Genomic DNA, 20,017 nt, shown 5'->3' with positions numbered 1-20,017 from the left:
AAAAAAAAAAAAAAAAAAAAAAAAAAAAAAAGACAAAATATTAGAAAAACCTGTTTTATAGTCAGTAAATATTTTGAGGCAAGTCATTAAATTTACATTTTGTTTATCCACTGCGCATTGAGCATCAACAGCAATTTCATATTTAATTATGTTCTCTCATAAAACCATTGTGCCTTTTGATTTTTAAATTTGCATATATCTACTATTTATAAAGGCTTTTTTTGTTGCTCACAATGTGCTGGAAGCTTTTAAGACCACTCAGACCACTCCACATATTTGCATGGACTACAAGAAATTCATTAAAAAAAACTTTCACATGAAGATACATCAGTTCAGAGCAAGCTTGCTCATGCAAAGTGTGAATAAGATTTGATTATCAGTAAATGACAATGTGCATTTCAGTCTTTTCTTCATATAAATAACATTTGAAATCACCTTGATCATATGAAGCAAAAATTCACAATGCAAAGCAGCACGCACGCACCTGAGAGGCAAGGCCACCAATACATAACACTCAAAACTCAACGTTAAAAAAAGAAAGAGGAAGAAAGCAGTCTCGAATACAAAATTTGGTTGGTAAAACACCACAGTGATTCTGTAGAATTTGCAGTCAGTCACTTGTGCTCCTGCAAAATGACAGTTTTGATCTTCATTTTGTGGCTCCTCTGTCCAGATTTGGCCCATTTCCTGTACCCTTGGGGCAACTACTGGGTTTCTGACTGGCCTCCTCGCGGCTCCTGTCTGGATCCACTGGCATCGCAAACAGCTCACCTACAAGCTCAAGTGAGGAAAAGGACACAATCACAGGCCACCAGGAACTGAGAGAAAAAGAGATCCAGGCTGTGGTCAAAAGACGACTGTCCGTCCCAGTACCTGCTCCAAATCAAGAAATTATGCTTGACTCTGAGGTCACATTTACAACAATAAAAAAATCTGTTGTTTCTGTTTTTGTTGTTTTGTAGAATAGAGATTTAATTTGTCGTATGCTCCTAATGGCAGTATTTATTTGATCATTCCTCTCTTTTTCTGACTTGAGACATTTTGTAAAAAGCAACTGTTTTGCAACCCAAATTGAGATGCTGAGTTTCCCTTTTTGAAGTTAAAAAAGTCCTACTTCTGTAAATGACCCATGGGTTTGGTTGTGCTGTTTAGGCTTGCCTGGGTTTCGTCTCTCAAATGAACTCATGCTTGATGAGCCAGACACAGAAATACGGTTTGATTGTTCTTAGTCATTAGAAAGGGTGTCTCCGACATCTGTTCTGTGTGCTTGAATGTTCAATAAATCATTTTGTCCGTTTTCTTTGTATTCCATCTCAATGTTTAGTGTTCCTTTGTCATTTCTCCCTGAACAATGTGTCTTTTTGTCGGTTCTTCTTGTCATTCGCCCATAACTTGGACTTTTCATATTTCAGTCGTAGGTGACTGGGCCCATTGGTTCACCATTTTTTTGTTCAGAAGTCAGATTGAAATCTGGTTGGTTGTCAGTTCTTGCTTTCTTTCACTGGTGCCCCTGAGCTGGTGTATCATGTGATGAGGCAGCAGTTGATGCAGCGTGGGCCCAGTCTTCGCTTGAGCGCACCTTTCTTAGGAGCCAGAATGGCTATAATGGCCTCATCGAACACAGTCTTCAGGCCTTTCTGTGTCAGTGCTGAGCATTCAACATAACAGCAGGCACCAATCTGGAAAGGCACAGAAATGAGACACCTTTTTAGGTCAAACCAGTAAGTCATGACAATCTTTTCGCTTTCCTTTTGACCCATGTCTGAGTTTTTTCGCAGAAGAAAGTTTCAGTTTTACTTTGTACTTGAGAAAAAGGAAGTATCTATTTTCCTCACCTCCTTGGCTAGCTTTTGGCCCTGTTCTGTCACAATGGGCTTTTCCTTCACATCGTTCAGCTTGGCAATAGTCTTGGGGTCATCCCGCAGGTCAATCTACAGCCAAAAATGGAAACGGAGACAAATTCACAGTTAAGCAAGCTCAACGTGAGGGGTTAACTGTATGAGCACATGTGCTCTCTGCATTTCTTTTGAGGAGGACGGATGAGATTCCATACGATGGGGTTTGTTTTTAGAGCAGAAGGCAACAGGAAATTCAACCCAAGACCAGAAGGTGGCATGCGTCTGCAGACTCCCCTTTCACCTAAAAAGTACCACTGCAGTTGTCTAGGAGGGTCTCCATCTTCCGTTTCCAATTAAAAATCCACTTCATCTAAGTTTGAGTTTTTGCCAGCTGCTCTCCATACATCCACTGAGGTATTACCAAACCACTACACAGAGCAGTACTTCCTTCACATCATCCAATTAGGCGTGTGTGGAGCACAAATTGAAAAGTTTTCCTTTAAATATGTCAACAGCAGAAGTGAAGCTTTGTAGGGTTCAGGGTAGGGCTACATGATTCAAGGCGGAAAAAGTAAATCTAACTGAAATTTTTGATAAAAATCGTCACTGCGAAAAAAAAAAGAAAAATCCAAGTTTGCTGTGCTTGTTTGTAGGACTGCACGTTTTGGTCAAAATATTGTGGTTATATATCATTATGGTTATAAAAATATGGTTCTAAAATGATAAAAATAATTATTCCACAAAATAATTATTATTATTACGGCTACTACTACTAAATAATTTAAAAATAACTAAAATACAAAATAAGAATTATAATTCTTAATATTTCACCGTGGTTAATTTGACATTAAATAAACCTAAAGAGAGTAAAAATTCAATACTTGAAATTCATTTACTGCATATCCAAAAAAGGATTAGATGTCATTGTGACTGTGGCTGTCATAATTTCTTAATTTTCCAATGTTAAACCACTTTTATTTTGAGGGAAAACCACAGGGAGCACTTAAAGCTTCTCTTTTTTTTGATAAGAGCTTCTCATTACAAGTATGAGAAGATGTTTGGAGCATGCTGCGTTCCCAAAAGCACATTAAAGTGGCCCAAACTCACGAATAGAGATGCAGAGATGAGTTTGCATGCAGCAGCTTTAATAATCGCATTAAGCTATATCATGATTTCGATTTTATCCCGATTTATCGTGCAGCCCTAGTTCGGGGTCCTTGTTCCCTTTGACTCTCTCTGGCCTCCTTTCTTATCAATTGCCCTGCATTTGTATTCATCTTGCTCTGTGGTCTGATTAAGACAGGAAGCATGCACACAGCAATAAACATGACTGGACTGATGGGGCTGATGACAAACCCTCACTCTTAACACACATAGGTTATTGTATTTGCCAAACACAATTATAAGCCATTTGGATAATTTCATTGACAATATCATGCTATGAACAACATATGACTGAACCTTTCATGATGGCACACAAATCAATATTTTCAATCCATAATATTACCACAATTTAAACACACATCAGTTACAACCACAATGGATTCTCCCAGAACATAAATATCTGTAGATAAATATAAATAAACACAAATTTCAGTAATTCTGACACGCACACAAAAAAAAAAAAAAAAAAAATGAATGAGTTTGGGCTACATTTGGAATAGAAGGCCTATACTAGGGATGTACAATATATTGATACCATATTGGTTATTGGCCGATATTAGAGACATTTGAACTTATCAGTCTTGTTTGATATTGGATATATACTGTATAAAGAGCAAAACTGGATATTTTTAATATTCAATATTAGTTAATATATAAGTTAATCTAAAAAAACAACAACAATACTTTAATAACACTGTTAAGAATTTAATAACACTGTTATATGTAATCTTTAGCAAATCTCCAAATGCATATACATTTTGTATATTGTACATTATATTATTATGATGCCTAAATTTGCTTGCAGCATTTAAAAGAACTGATATTTGTTTTTAGTGTTTTATTTTTATATATATGTACTTACACAAAATACAATAGAATTGTAATAGCCGCCATTTATCAGCTATTAGCTTATCTGTATTGAACAGAACATTAATACTGGGGCATCCACACCAAACTATTCATACTAATTTTTTGCCATATGCACACTGTGCACAGTATGGGAATTTTCAGTATGCATGGATGACATGCACAGTTTAAAAAATAACTAAATAAATAACAAATACTGATAATTTTCTTATATATAAATAAAAAATACTGATAATTTTCTGTCAGGACATTATCCAGTAATTTTACAGACACTTATCCCTTTAACCTGTTAACCTTAAAACACAATGCAATAAGGTGCAAAATTCAAAACACAGGTAACATACCCTGTAAAAAAATAAATATATATTCCTTCACGAATTCCTTCATATACAGAGTACAACATTTGACAAAACGAGCAGTATACACATTCAGACCACACAATGTCTTTTTCTTTGTTAAAATGAACAATTTTAATAGATATATTTCCAAGAAAATAACTAGACACCAATATAGCCACAGTAAAACATCAGTATACTGTAGCGTTCTAGTGTTTGAAATGTGCAATTTTCTGCACTGTTTCACATACAATTACAAAAAGTGTACAGTATATGGAATATTATTGCCATATGTAGCAGCAGGTGTGCGTACCTGAGTACCAATGAGCAAGTAAGGGACGTTGGGTGCATACTCCTGCAGCTCAGGGACCCACTCCTCTCTCACGTTCTGGAAGCTGGCTGGATTCACCACAGAGAAGCAAATGAGAAAGACATCTGTCATGGGGTAGGACAGGGGTCGCAGGCGATCATAGTCCTCCTGTCAGAGCAGAGGACACTGGGTAAAAACAAGTACTAAGCCTTTTTTACTGCTCACCAGGTCAACAATGGTCAAAAACGCATCAGGAATGCACTCAAAAGTTGTTATCAGAAGCATTTACTTTAGTAAACTACCCTAATATGAGTTTGCTTCGAATAGAAAGTGTCATTTCCTTCTCTACAAATCTTAACTAATAGCATCCACTGCTGTATTGAATCACTGTCCACAAATGCTCTGTAATGGAACATTATCAACAATCACTTAAGCAGCAACCAGAAATTACGCTGACCCCAATGATTGAGCAGAGATTAATATGATTTAGATTATGGCACGTGACCCATAAATCCATATTTTATTCAATAGCGTTTCCTCCATCGCCCCATTCGTCCTCTAAAGCAGCACGGAGGCAGAGACGTGTCCTCTGGAAACCAGAAATCCCAGACGCTACAACAGATAAGCCAGGATTTACAGGGGACATGTGACTGATATTTTTGGGAACTTGTTTTTTTTCCCAACGTGTGTGTGTTTGTGTGTCTCCACAGGCTGTGTGTGTGTTGGTATGCAATCATCCATGGTTATTCTTTCTAATGAGAGTGTGTCTAAACTATAACAGCATGTGCCTCTGGCCATGCATTGCAGTATAAACATTTCATTTGTGACAGGGAATCATCCTGGGCTTCTAGAAATGAAACCTCAGAAATGTGGAGCCAGAGTTTCTAAGCTTCAGAGTTTAATTTACTGTGACGTCTCTCATCTTGGAGCACCTTTGCATCTGAACCGCAAGGGACGTTACTAACAACTGGTGACTGAAGACTGCGAGTGAAAAAGTACTTCTGCCAGTTTCCATAACTTGGAGCTCTTCAGGATTTCTAAAGCCTTGAGGTGCGGTCAGATTAAAACATCCCAAAAAAACGTCCATTGTCTATTGTCATCAGCACAAAGATGTAGCACAGCCCACAAAGAAGTCACTTTCAAACCAAGCAGCTTTCTCTTGGTCAATATGGTGAATTTGAGTGACCAACTTAAACACGAGTGGAAATCTGTGTGGAGAACTGTTTTGCCCTCATGCAAAACCCCAAAATGCAAGGATTCCTATTGGAATGACTTGATTTTGCTTGTGAAACTGTGTTAAATGTGACCTCACCTTTAAGACCTCAATATACTTACAGCAAAGTTGTAAGAAATATCTGAGCAGTAGTATACTGTTAGTGAACATCATGGTTATTTGTGTAGCACTTTATACAATGGACTGCTTTAAAGCAAGCAGCTTTACGGTATTAAAGTGACCCTATTATGCTATTTTGAATATTGCCTTTCATGCAGTGTGTAATGTAGTTGCAATGTGAATGTAAACGATCTGCAAAGTTGTAAAGCCGAAAGTGCACGATAAATAAAGTTATTGTCTCCCAAAAGAAAGAATCGATTTTGAACAGCCAAACCAGTCGTCAGTAATTCAAAACCCACTTCCGTAACGTGTAAGATATTTGCATAATTCCCGCCTTTGTTCTATGTTGGCCGGCTGTGAACAACTTGATCTGCCCCCAAACACTCTAGCTTGTTCGTGTGGAGACTCCCAAAACAATATTAGGAACCTTAAAAATGGCATAATAGGAGCACTTCAAACATTGTGTCAGTGTCACTTTGGATTAGAATTACAACCTTAATTTCTATTATACCATGGTCTGTCTGAATACTCGATTCTGACTGGCTGGAAGGTGTGCATTAAAACAGTTTAGGGCACAGGGAGTTCCAAGGCAGTTTAATCACCATTCTACATTAATGCACTGCTTTCACTGATGCACACACATCACTCGCTCACAGAGATTGGAGATCGCACTGCGCACACAGAAACATTCAGGAGCACAGTAACTTGTTATAAACACTGTCCTGTGATTTTTATTAATTAAATAGCTTTGATACTGAATTGCTATGTTATATTTCTCAGCAACGAGGAGGTAAAAATGCTGTTTTTGAAGTAACTAAACTCACAGCTTCATTGTATGTAGAGAGAGATGCACAGACACAGGTAAATCAGACACACAACTTTGACCCCCCCCCTCGATAATTAATTCAAATAAATGCTATAATTCATTTATTCCAATAAATGTGATTTTACCGCACTACTTCATCTTTGTGTCTGATTTAAAGCGGCCAGAATGCTAGCATTAACGAGCTGTAACTGACGAAAATAATCGTCATTTTTACCCTTCCAGTCAAATATTGCACTGCAGACAACATTAACAGCTTTAAGTTGTCAATGCTGGCAAATGATCATGGTATAAGCAGGATAATCCAGGGCTAGCTGTGCATTAAACAAATTTAATGCACTCCGTGGAGGAGTTGTTTAATTTGTGTAATGCACAGCCAACCTTGGATTATCCCTTACCTATAAAGCAGCTCTCCAGTGTGTTCATGTTTCTACTCATGACTGACCTCGACAGATTGAACAGAAGAAATAAACTGGAGAAGATTTCCATGTCAAAGAAGGCGGAGTCAACGAGCACACCAACCTATTACGTCATCACTATGGAGCAATGGAAGTTCGAAGGTGTTAACAGCTGGAGAGAACTTTTCTGGAGAGTTTACTTTGACAAGCCATTTTGAATTTCTGAAACAAACTCCAAACAAATTTTGTTTTGGCCTAATTTTGTTTGAAAAGGTGCCACACCAGTTTGTTCTTCAAATTAGCTTGAAGTATATCAGGGCCTTTAGGGTGGGTCATAGAACAGTTTAGGAACGCTCGCTTTGAGCAACGTTAAGTACACACACACTCAGTATACACAAAACAGCCAGACAGTCGCTCATCCATCAAGAAGATTTGTTTTTACTTGCAACTGCCAATGTTTCAAGGTCAAATGTGGCGTTCTGTGGCTCAGATATGAACCTGTGATATATAACCTTAAGAATTACAGCCCAAAAAAGGTTTGCTTCTGCTGGCGGGAGACAGTCCTGTCCCTGCCACATGACAAATCAAGATTTGTTGCAACATAACCTGACAAAACAAAGTTGAGCAGGTGCATCTGGTGTAAGTGAGAGTGTTGTGTGAGTGTGTGTTGGGCCTGTGGGGTGGCTGCGTTATAAATACACTTGCTGCCCATCCTCTGGTCTGTTCAAACATTCTACAGGGGGTAGGGTGGGAGGGATGGCATTATTTACAGCTGTCCTTTGCCAAAACTGAATGTAGAATAAGCCAACACATCATCCACCCACGTCTCCTGCATATCTCCTGCTACCTCCAGAGAACACACATTCAACACAAGTTTATGTCCGTGTTGGGGAGTCGCTAATGAAATGTAGTGATGCTACTAACTTAAAGGTGAAATGTGTAATTTTCAAGCCACTAGCAGCACCTATCAGAATTACAATCTTTTTGTGAAAAAGGCACTATCTGGTTGAAGATGACATTGGATCAAAGAGCACACAATAAAAATACAATAAATGTATTTTATAACCCTAACCACATTTTATATATTCATATACATAATTATTATATGAAAAAATAATACACCTAAAACATATTAATAATTGCTTCAACGATCATGAAGACTAGAATAATGGCTGCTGAAAAATCAGCTTTGCCATCACAGGAATAACTTTTTAAAACATTACATTTTAAAATGTAATAAAATAGAAAATTACCATTTTAAATTGTAATAATATTTTGCAATATTACTATAAGTTTTACAATATTACAAATAAATGCAACCTTGTCAAACACAAGGTGTGTGTATATATATATATATATATTATAATTAAAAGGTAGTTTGACTGTAGTAGAATTTCATTGAAACTGCAGCTTGTCACGCTGCAAGCTTTCCATAATTATAAGTAATTTCCACAACATTGGTTTCTATTGCAGCATAAAAAGTCAGCAGAGCTGAAACAGGCTGCTTTTACTGGCTTGTAATAAAGTTAAAATACATTTTGATTGTGGTCTGTGAAAACCAGTTGATTAAATAGGTTTTTATATTAGTGCTTCATTCCCTTGAAAACGCCCTGCGACGACTTATCACGATCCAGAGCCTGTTAATAATGAAATATGTGACAATTCTGTGGAAACCGTGTGTGTGTGTGTGTGTGTGTATACCTGTGTGTGCATACCTGTGTGTGTGCGAGCGCCCTGCTCTTTTGAGAGCTGAGGGAAACGGATTGAAAAAAAGCGAGACAGCAGTCTAACGCAGTGAACCTGGAAACACCCTTCTCTGCTGCCTGCTGCTGTCATTACCATATAGCTCTGCCTCCAGCTGATACCACTGACAACAGACAGCCTCTGAATGCACGCATTTCTCCTGGAGTATGAACACACCGACAATACAGTCAATTGTACACAGTCTCTGCTCCACACATAGTACTGTATAAGACAACTCCTGCCTCTGTCCTTATCCTCCTTTTTGTTTCTTACAAAAGCAAATATCTGATATGGGATGGAGGAGGACTATCAGACATTTGTTATCTGTACTGCCATGCCTAGGCACTGTTCTTTACTTGCTACAGACATCAGAATTATATGTTCCTGCATTCTTCCTAACACACAAACACACACACAATCAGTTTAAAATACATTTGTGTGTTGGAGTCGCAGCTCAGAGGTTAGCATAGATGACATGTTTGACTTAATTTCAAATCATTTCAAGATCCCGTACCTCTCCTCACATCACTTCCTGTTCTCAATTCACACTCCTTCAGATAAAAATAAATACTATTTTATACTAATATATATATATATATATATATATATATATATTGCTATTATGCAAATATTGTTCATATTAAATATTTTTTTTATGTTTTTGAATGAAGTCTCTTATTCTCACCAAGGCTGCATTTACTTGATCAAAAGTACTGTAAAAACAATAATATTGTGAAATTTTATTACAATTTAAAATAACCGTTTTCTATTTTAGTAAATTTTAAAATGCAATTTATTCAAGAGATTGCAGAGCTGAATTTTCAGCATCATTACTCCAGTCTTCAGTGTCACATGATCCTTCAGAAATCATTCTAATATGCTGATTTAGTGATCAAGAAATATTTCTCATTATTATCAATATTAAAAACAGTTGTGCTGCTTAATATTTTTGTGGAACTGTGATTCAATTTTTTTTCAGAATTCTTTGATGAATAAGACAGGTAAAAAATGTATTTATTTGAAATGGAAATCTTTAGTAACATTACAAAATGCCTTTATGGTCACTTTTAATTTATTTAATGCATCTTTGTTGAATAAAAGTATTAATTCCTTCCAGAAAAAAAACTTATCGATTATTGATTGGTAGTGTGTGTAAATATATGCATTTCATATAATATATAATATGTGTTTCATATCAGCAGCATCTATTGAAATTTATGTTACACTGTTCTGTGTTCCAGCAGTGTTGACTGTGTCTGGCTTTTATTGCAGCACAATTTACAGCACTGGGCTAATAAAGCAAGCATCCATCCATCCATCACTCGGAGTGCAATTGCCTTGCCCTTTTCTCTTCCCTCGCCCCTTGTCTTTCAGATCAGATTCCAATCGGTCTGTCTGTACAGTTCTCCTGTAAGATTCCCACAGTCACAGATATGAGGTGAGAGAGTCCAATATGGTAGTATGGTAGAGAGAGAAAGAAAGAGTGTTTTTACACTGCTGTTTCTATGAAACATTTATCTCCTGAGCCCCTCTGCTCTCCATTTGCTGCATGTATGCATGCCTTCCTGTATTCCTAATTCAGATTTAAACTCTCTTGTGATTTAAAAACTTTGGTGTGTGTGTGTGTGTGTGTGTATGTATGTATGTATGTGTGTGTGTAAGAGAGAGAGAGAGTAACTATACATTCTGAAGTCCGTCTTTCTTTATCAATCTTCTGCATAATAAGTATGTGAATGTGAACGAGGTACGTTATCTCTATGGATTTGCTGTGGTGAAATAAGTGGGTCAATCTGCAGCTGATAGTCTCTTTGCTGTTAGCACCTCATTCCTTACATAAGACAACAGGAATCAGAGGGAGAGACTGAAAAAAAAAACAGCAAACTAAAATTACCCACAAGGTCCACTTATGCAAGTTGAAAAAGGTGATTTTCTACAGAAAGTTTTATATTCAGAATGTTTTTAGCAAGAAGGGGACTTGAGGAAGGGAAGGAGATGAAGAAAGAGAAAGGCTCCTGTGCCTTTATCCAAAGAGAATAATTCATGGCTGTGTTTACTCAGACGATGCAGATTAATTGAAGCTTGCTGTGCGGTACAGCGAATAAACACACACAGGCGGATTACTCAGCGCAGATGAAGCACAGGTCTTTTCTCTCACACTTCCTCCAGGAGCTGAATTGGACTGGGACTGCATGTTCTTAACCAAGCAAGACAAACAAACCACCCGACAATGACACCTGAGGTGGGAGCAAATGTGGTCGGTAAGGATCCACAATATTTCAGTGACGTCATTGTCAGTCTGCTGCTACAATCCAGAATGTGGTGGCACATTTGCTCTCCCTCCACTGGCTCCCTGTAACTGCCAGCATCAAATTCAATGCTCTGACCTGGCATTTGTGACTGACATCCTCCTACTTTACCACACTCCTACAGGTCTACGCTCCCTCAAGTCCTCTGAGGTCAGTGAGTGAGCTGTGCCTGGTGGTACCATCACAATGACACATTTATTCACAAGGACCCTCACTCTCTCTGTTCCACTGTGGTAGAACGTTCTTCATACCACACCTGATCTGCCGAGAACGCAACAACCTTCAAGAAACAGCCAGTTCTCCAAGTAATTGATTCAAAACAGTGACAAAATAACCTTTTCTCATTGTCTTTTCTGTAGTTACAGTTGTAGTTGCTTCAGCTTTTATATAGCTCTGGTTTACTCTTGGAATTCAGTATTCAGTGTTGTTATTGTTAACTAAAACTATTATTTTAATGATAGCTTTGTTTTAAAGTAAAACTACTTTTCGTTCAAATATATAAAATACATTTTAGATTAAAACCTAAACTAAAAAAAAAAAAACGCAAACAAAATTTAGAAATGTTGCCTTGGCTTGACAACTAAATGAAATAAGTTTAGGGAAAAAAACAGAAATTAAAGCACATAAAATTACTAAAAGTTAAACTAAAATGAAAACTGAACTACATAAAATAAATCTAATTCAAAATATTAATAAATACTATAATAGTATACAAGTAATGTTGTATACAAGTAAATAAGTAAAATTGCTTGTACATTTCTTTGCTTGTAAGTTACATGGGATAAAAGTGTCTGCTAAATGATAAGCTTAATTATCATTAGACAAAATTTAATTCAGTCTACAAATTGTGTGCTTTTTCAGTCCTGTCTCCACTAATCAAAGACATGACTATATGTGTGTTTGTGTGTGGCTCAAACTCAATGTCCTTTTTTTTCAATCCAGTAATAGACTCCATTGAATTCAAAGCAGTTTGAGAACAAAAGGAACATATTATGTGAGCACTTTAAAAACACAAATATTCTAATGGTTCAAAATCCCTTCTAGTTGTCTGTCTGGTCACGAGGTAGCCTTAGTCCCAGAAGGGGCAAAAGGCAGTCGGGTACTCCAGGTTGGGAGGGTTTCCTGGATTGAAAAAGAAATGAAAACTGCAGCTGTACTTCACATCTGGGGCCCAGTTCCCTCTCTGAGGCTCATTAAGAGCCTGTCAACTCAAAGCTATGTTGAAACATCACCTCAGTGAAGGAAGAAAAAGTTAAAGGACTGAGAGTAGAGGACAAAAGGTCAGGATTAGATGGTTGAGATGGAGCTGTGAGACAGATGCCAACATCTGAGAGGGTGCCCCTTTACTGACATTAGCCAGCTTACTCTCTGACTCCTCCTGAGGCAATTAGCATGTCAGGACCAATCAGACGGACAGCCAGTGAAGACATCCAAAAGACATGCATCTGCTTATGAGCCAAGCGGCGCTCTCCTTCTTAGCAACCACACGCTTGAAACTATTTTTAACATACTAAAATAGAACGAACACCTGCCTATTTTTCCAATATTGATACTCTTTTTTCACTGCACAAAGTGTGCCAGAAAACTGTCGCTCCTTTCTCTTCTCCCAGTGAGGTTTGAAATCACATGGCTATAAAGCACACACATTAATTACCACACATGCCTGAGAAGGGCAAGTCACCCTTTGTCATATAAAGGGAATTCTGATGAGGTCCTTTATCTAGTCAACACAGAAGGGAATGTATATGGAGTATATAAATTGGAATATTGAACAATTGAACAAAATATTGAACAACAAAACACACAATAATACTGCTGAAAAAATTTAATTATAGATGTGAGATGTCTAAGAGTGCAAATAGCTCATTAGTTCAGTCTTCAAAAATACTCATTGATCTGATCTTTCAAACACTGCTCTGAAGGCATTTTATTTCTATCAAACACTTTGGGTTCAAAGAACAAATGTTTGGCAACTGAAACACAAACTCAGAAACTATTTTCAAGAGGTGCCTTTAAATTAGTTTTAGTGCCCTGGCAAACACCATGTAATGTGGAGGTGATTCTGATCTTACTTCATGCATCTTGTTTGTATGTGTACTTCAATTGACCCTGAGCATGTACAGAAAAAAACACCATAACCATAAAAAAGCCTTATGTTGTTTTCCTAGATTCTTCCTAGAAGCTGCTAACCAGCATTTGGGGGTTATTTCCAGCCCAAGACATGCTTTTCCTATCTGGATTCTTCCAACAATCCTGGGGCTGCTCAAGCTCCAAAAATGACCATAAAAGCACCATACATCATCATAAAAGTAGTCCATATGACTCTGCACTACATTCAGAGTGTCCATTTGGTAGCTTTGTGTGAGGAACTAACAAATATAAAAGTTGTTATTCACTCAAAATTCTGCTTAACACCATTCACTTTCATGGGACAGAGAAAATCTGCTTGGCCATTGCACTATAAACATCTAGGCTACTTTTGTGTTCCACAGAAGAAAGTCAGTCATGTAGGTTTCTAAAACATGAGGGTGATTAAATGATTTTCTTTATGGGTAAACTGCTTCTTTTCTTTAAGTCTGTCCTACCACACTGAACATAAGCTTTGAATTTAACCCTCTTTCCAGTTCTATGGCTAAATGAATCCTCTTGATCAAGTGATCGGTCATCGTTTCTGCACAGTACTAACTGGTGCCAGCTGTGGAGAGAGAGTGTATGTGGGGAGAGTTTTCTGTATTTGAACTGCCTCGAAACTAAACCCCACCACTTGGCCCTCAGTGACACTTCCACACATCTGGCCCACACATTCTATGACTACGCTCAATGGAAAAAAAAAACTACTCCATACGTTTAAGAACTAAGAGCTTTAAAGTGGATTTCATGGATCTCATGGATTTGGTATGCCCTGAAGTCCTGGCAATAAGTTTGTCTGTTTCATGATCATCATTCAAACAGCATGGAAAATATAAGGATACAGTTTTCTATATCTTACCTGAATGAAACTATACTAACACTACGCACACTAATCTTACATTGCAAAAAAAGCTCTGACGTCTTTATTGGAACTCCGTGGAATGTTAATTGAAATCAGTCATCTTCAACTGTTCAAACGAAAGGGCAAAGAAAGTTTCACTAGACATTTAATCCATAGTATAAATAAATCATTCATCAGAGATCAAAGGCTGAGCGCTGACAGATATTCAGCTTTCAGACATTTTTAACAGTTCCACTCAAAACTGCATCTTATTACTGGCCTTGGGAGAGAAGGCATCAAGTTCAGAGTTAGGGCTGCACGATAAATCGAAATGGAATCGAGATCGCGATTCGACAGAAGCTGCGATTGTCATGCGTATCTTTCAGTGAAGCACGGTTCTGTGATCAGCAGTAAATCTCCATCCGAAGGCCAGAGGGCGCTCTCGCGCTGAAACTCCAAATATGCCCCGAAGAAGTAACCTACAAATTGCGCATGACAATCGCATTCGATTAATCGTGCAGCCCTATTCAAGAGTTCAGTCTACATTTACAGCTACTAGTTTGGTAGATTCATACATGTACCTACCCATAGTTTGGTGTTGTGAGAACAACCTCAAGAGACAGCCTGACATACAACACATATACTCACCTAAAGTCTAGACATTGGCTATATCCAAATATGCATACTTCCCTACTATATAGGCTAGTTGATGAAAAACAGTATGTGAAAAAAGTAGTGTGTCCACTCAAATTATTCATAAAATAAGTACCCAGGTGACCTACTATTTCTGGTAAATGTAAATACTTCATCCATTGGACTTTACTATCCAGTGATGCCATGGGAGAGGATTTGTGAATAGCAGTGAAGCAACACAACTGACGCAGTAGGCCACAAGACTATGACAACATGACAAATCTAGTACGTAGCTCAAAGATGAAAAGGGTGTTTCAAGCACCAAAAATATAAAAGTGTAATAGAGCTTTAAATTTAGTTTTTCCCCCATACATTAGAATGTGTCCTGTTTAACTTTATATTTTTCTGAACAAAAAATAATTACTATCATGCATTTTTTAGTATGATTTACAGAAGACACCCACTAAAATGTCATTCAGTGTAACAATATTTATATACCAAAAAATCTTGTTAGGCATATTTTAAACATGAATCATTTGATGACATTATAAAAGACTAGATTTAAGCATCACAGTGCAGCCCTCAAATACCAATTAACTATCATTTTTTAAATCTTTATACTTTGCTAATGACCTTCAAACCACTAGGTTTTACCCATTTGTCAGCAAGAAATTTTTGTAAGGAAGTGAAAGTCATTTAAAATATAGGCTAATAAAATTTTGTATGATCACATATTCTTTTTAGTATTTTAAGTACAGGTCAGAATAAGTATATCGTTTAATTTTTACATAAATATATCCATTATGCGGAATGACCATGGTTTGTTACTCTGAATGACGATTTGCCAAAAAGAGAGATAATATTGCCATTGTTCCCATAACTGAAATGTTTTTAGTATTATTCTGTGTCGTTAAATTAGTGTAAATTAGTGAGTAAATGACTGCAGAAGCAGATGTTGAAATATAATAAGCATTTTATTCTACCATTTTATGCTCCCCTGCCATGCTTGCTTAGCTTGTCACTTTGTTTCTGACTTGCTCTGCCCCAAAAATCGCTGCTTGCAGCCATATTTATTAATACTTTCTATTCTATTCTAAACATAATACTTATGTTTGCCAACATAAATGACATTATCAGGATGAGTATTTTGGGTGAATCCACTCAGTGGCCTCTCTTGAACTTGTTAACATACTGTAGTGAGGGGAGACTCTCTGTTCAGAAATATTGGCAAGCTATTATTTTTCAAAAAAATCTAACAATAAAAGTGTTTTTTACAGGCATTTCACTGAATGACGTGTTTTTGTAACTGCGGATACCACACCATGAAAAGGTGGAATTATCAAATATTCAAGAGCAATAAACTCACTTTTCTGCAGCACCACATGGTCATCAGGGTGCCATCTGATGATGTCACAGACTGCTGAATGACTATCAGTTTTTTATATGATTTCAGAATGGCTTCTTGTTCCTGTTACACTGAATGACCTCTGATAAACTGCATTTTCAGGACAAAAGTCCCCTGGTTATTTCGTAACTTTAAAAAAACAATAAGACATAGTCCTTTTAATATAACACAGCCAACACTTGAAAATGCCAAGACAACCAATGTATTTTTTAACTTGGTATTTTATGTTTATTTAAAGATGTAATGGTAAAATCTAAATCCGGACCATTACACTGAATGACAAAGTTATTTGAAATGGGAAAGTAGACTCTTTATTTGCATTTAACATGTCTTTTTATGTATATAAAATTACTTTTATAAACTTAATTTGATGCGGAAACCAAAAAGGTGACCGCATCACCATTTTGGATGTACTAACCTGGATCACATCCAGATTAGTACATCCAGTACTTCAACAGTTGTGTGACGTAAGTATTTATTCAAAAGAAGAACCAATTGAGGGAGTATGCGATTTCAGACACAACTTTTGCCTTTCAGGTCACAATTTTTAAACTACCTATTTATAATGATAAACCTCCAGATACTTATTCCTCTAGACTACACCACTTCTGAGAAGTAATGTTCAAGGGATGTATGGCAACTTGAGATCTTCTTTCATGATAACTTTCAACAACTTGGCAAAAACAGAGGAAGGAAAATTTTCAGATTGCTGTTAGCTTCATATGTTTATCTTTCCACTGAGAGATGCTATTGTGTACTCACCTGTTGATCTTGGCAGTGACTTAGTGATTAAAGAGATGTTCAACCAAAAATGAAAAGTCTGTAATCTAACACTCATACTCATGTTGACTTATCTGACTTTATGACTTTCTTTATTCTGTGGAAATTAAAGGAAAGATTCAACAGAATTAAGGACTGACAGCTTTCCCTTATTTACTTGTTCTATTTTTTTTTTTTTTTTTTATTATCTGTGTTTTTTGTTCTGTCACTGTCATTCTGTTACACTGTGGAAGCTTCTGTCACGAAAACAAATTCCTCGTATGTGTAAACATACCTGGCAATAAAGCTCATTCTGATTCTGATTCTGATCTTCATATTGTGCGTTCCACGGAAGAACGGTCATGAAGTAAATGATGACAATTTTCATTTCTGGATGAATCATCTCTTTAAATCACATGCATACAGTGCCAAAAAGACTCAGAACGCATCTGAACAGGCCACCATGTACTTTGCCTGAATCGATTGAGTTACTATTGCTAATGAAAAAGCCTCAGGCCAATGAGAGAGGAATGGTTTAACCCTACCTGACCAGCAGTGTCATACAGCCCCAGCAGGTACTGTTTTCCCCCAACCGTCACACTCACTGAAAACAAAATCACAAACAATTAGTTTAAATATGGAACTCAAATTATTACATGAATAAATGCACTTCCATTTAGAGTAAGAAAAGGATGTTGCTCACGTGTTAATTATTTCTGAAAAGGTGAAGGAATCATGTAAAATAGTATTCATTTCTGATCAAGTGAAAGAGGGATGCAGTTTCTTTAAATTTATTTCTAATGAAGTGAAAGATGTACACAATTTTTATTTATTTATTATCATGTGAGAGAGGAACGCAAATTTGTTTACTTCTGAAGTGAAAGAGGTCCTCAATCTGATTTTATTTACTTCTGACCAAAAGAAAGAGGAACCGATTTGTTTATTTCTGATCAAGGGTGATGAATCGTGCCATAAGGATGCTGGTGTGCACCAGTTGCATCCTCAGCCCACAGGTGGTTTCATTTATAGAAACACAAGCGCAACACAATGCAAGTCACTCTGAGGTCTTGTCAATACCACTAAATGAATGTTAAATACATTTATAAATCAAATAGACGCTGAAATATTGATTCATATTCATTATGTCGTAATATGCTGGTATATTTACCTGCATAATGATCAAAGACAGTGGGCACATATTCCTCAGGAAAGGCGTCGTTGGCATAGCTCATCAGCAGACAAGTTTTTCCAACGGCGCCGTCGCCGACGACCACGCATTTCAACATGATGCTGCCGGTTCCGTTTGCCATGACGATAATAAAACACTTGAATTCACCATCTTCAGCTGCTAGAGATATATCCCGCTTTACTAAAGGTCCCTTCAGGCGTCACCACCAGCAGCAGCGCCGCGCTCGGGCAGCAAAAACAGCTGAAATGCCATTTCCTCCACCCCGCTTCCCAAATTTGGCATTCACTGGGGTTTTCCTCCTCTCAGTACTCGCTTCCGTGAGATTTATGCAAGCGACAAACTTCGCGTTGTCAAGACATCAACCTGTAAAATACGCCCTCACCGCTGTTACACTTTCCCTACTTTCCAACCCCAGTATCACCTCCTCTGACTCTTGAGCCCAACACGGATTGACTTGCGACATAGGCGGGGGAATAACTCTGGATCAAGGGATAAAGTATAAAGATTGGTTATCGTTGTTTAGTGTCTGAATCAACCAACCATTATACCATTACATCCTGTGGATCTGAGAGTCAGACTAAGATTAATTAACCATTGTAAGAGCAGGAACATAAAAGTACTTCATAAAATAACTCAGAAAAATATTATTTATTGCTATTTTCCAAACATATGTGTGGACTAAAACAATAAATTTGCAGTAATCCAGTGTTCGTAGAGATTCACTTCTTAATATTAACTGTCACCCACTATCCTCTCAAATGTCTGTATCCCTTATGATACAAAATCTTTTAAGGGTTAAATTATTGTGGTTAAGATTAAACATTATATAAACTGTTTTTTATTAACTGCTTTGATAACATTACAACTATTTTGCAGCATGATGTTTTAATACTGGATTCATACTTACAGCAAGTCTTTGACGAAACCTACACTTGACTATAATTTGATTTTACTTGGTAAATGGGTTTTTATTAGCGAGCAGCTGGTATTCTTCTTCATACGTTTATAATTTGTTGCAATCACAAGTAAGAGTCATCTTTTTCGTTTCTGCACTTTCTAGATGATCCCTACTCTGTTCGCAGTCCAATCAGCTGGAAGCGGGCAGGCTGGTCAAGGATGCGCTGCTGTATCACTTTTGACAGCTACTGCAGGAGTCATGTGACCAAACAATTACCTCATACCTTATGAGCGGGTGTGTGTGTGTGTGTGCGTCTGTGCTCTGTGTATATGGATTTGTGTGGGCGCGCGCCTGCACCACATCGTTTTATTGGTGCGCGCCCACACAAATCCATATACACACACATTCGCTTTGACATTACTGTGTCTGTGCAGATTCTCTTGTCAGATTACTTAGTTACATTTGATATATTTATGTGTGTTAAAAAATTTATTTGAAAGAAAACCACCATATTTACTATCATAGTTTAATTAAATAAACATTTATTTAGCAATTAATGAATGAGATTTTTACGATTGCTCCCATGGCAATTGGCTGGTGTTAAGTAAATTGTTGCATGTCATTCAAAACTGGGAGTTTAATGATTCGTGTCACAATAATTGTATAGTTCATACTTTTTAAAGAACATTTTCAGGAAGACCTTACACTTATATATTTAGATGTCATGATTAAAAATCCTTCCTAGCTGTAAATACGGCCAGATGCAAATATGATTTTGTAATAACTTAATGGGTTTTCAGCATAGACTGTATAAAAACATGGACGTACTGTCCGTGACGTCACTCGTAGGTTCCCGAAGAGCGTTTTTGAAGCTCAAAGTGGGCGGAGGCGTCACCATCTTGGCAGCGCGTCACCGCGCGTCACTCCCGGATAATCGAAAATGGGCAAAGAGGCGGGAGCAGGTTGCTGAAGCCACGCCCACCTAGCTTCACAGCAGTGTCAGCGGCGGCAATCCACCTGTCACTCAAGTGGCCACACCCTTAAT

The 20,017-nt window shown here is 37.3% G+C and overlaps 2 protein-coding genes across 4 annotated transcripts in view; one reads left to right on the top strand and one right to left on the bottom strand.

Annotated features, from left to right (window-relative positions):
- Nucleotides 1-941, top strand: part of LOC107728710 (phosphatidylinositol-glycan biosynthesis class F protein-like) — an 8,700-nt gene extending 7,759 nt beyond the window's left edge. For all 3 annotated transcript variants that reach the window (XM_016538998.1, XM_016538996.1, XM_016538997.1), the window contains exon 6: nucleotides 674-941. In XM_016538998.1, the coding sequence (XP_016394484.1) occupies nucleotides 674-787 (114 nt within the window). In that variant the 3' untranslated portion in view covers nucleotides 788-941. The remainder of the gene's footprint in view (nucleotides 1-673) is intronic.
- Nucleotides 942-1,144: 203 nt separating this feature from the next.
- On the bottom strand, nucleotides 1,145-18,516 carry rhoq (ras homolog family member Q). The gene is made up of 5 exons (XM_016539000.1): nucleotides 18,054-18,516; nucleotides 17,431-17,489; nucleotides 4,518-4,682; nucleotides 1,836-1,931; nucleotides 1,145-1,679 (listed from the first exon to the last, which is right to left on the bottom strand). Exons 1-5 carry the CDS (start codon nucleotides 18,193-18,195, stop codon nucleotides 1,524-1,526), a joined length of 618 nt encoding a protein of 205 aa, XP_016394486.1. The 5' UTR covers nucleotides 18,196-18,516; the 3' UTR covers nucleotides 1,145-1,523.
- Nucleotides 18,517-20,017: the final 1,501 nt, after the last annotated feature.

This window comes from Sinocyclocheilus rhinocerous, unplaced genomic scaffold (genome assembly GCF_001515625.1).
Source record: "Sinocyclocheilus rhinocerous isolate Xijiao unplaced genomic scaffold, SAMN03320098_v1.1 scaffold2172, whole genome shotgun sequence".
In the NCBI taxonomy this organism is placed as follows: domain Eukaryota; kingdom Metazoa; phylum Chordata; class Actinopteri; order Cypriniformes; family Cyprinidae; genus Sinocyclocheilus; species Sinocyclocheilus rhinocerous.
Note: the sequence above shows the minus strand (reverse complement) of the source record. Positions and strands in the feature narration are given on the sequence as shown.

Excerpts from the sequence above, each read along its gene's own strand:
- rhoq (XM_016539000.1), bottom strand. The coding sequence starts at position 18,195 with ATGGCAAACGGAACCGGCAGCATCATGTTGAAATGCGTGGTCGTCGGC. Across the intron at positions 17,490-18,053 it reads TGTCTTTGATCATTATGCAG|TGAGTGTGACGGTTGGGGGA; the intron begins GTAAATATACCA and ends TTTTGTTTTCAG. Across the intron at positions 1,932-4,517 it reads ACTTGCTCATTGGTACTCAG|ATTGACCTGCGGGATGACCC; the intron begins GTACGCACACCT and ends TTTTGGCTGTAG.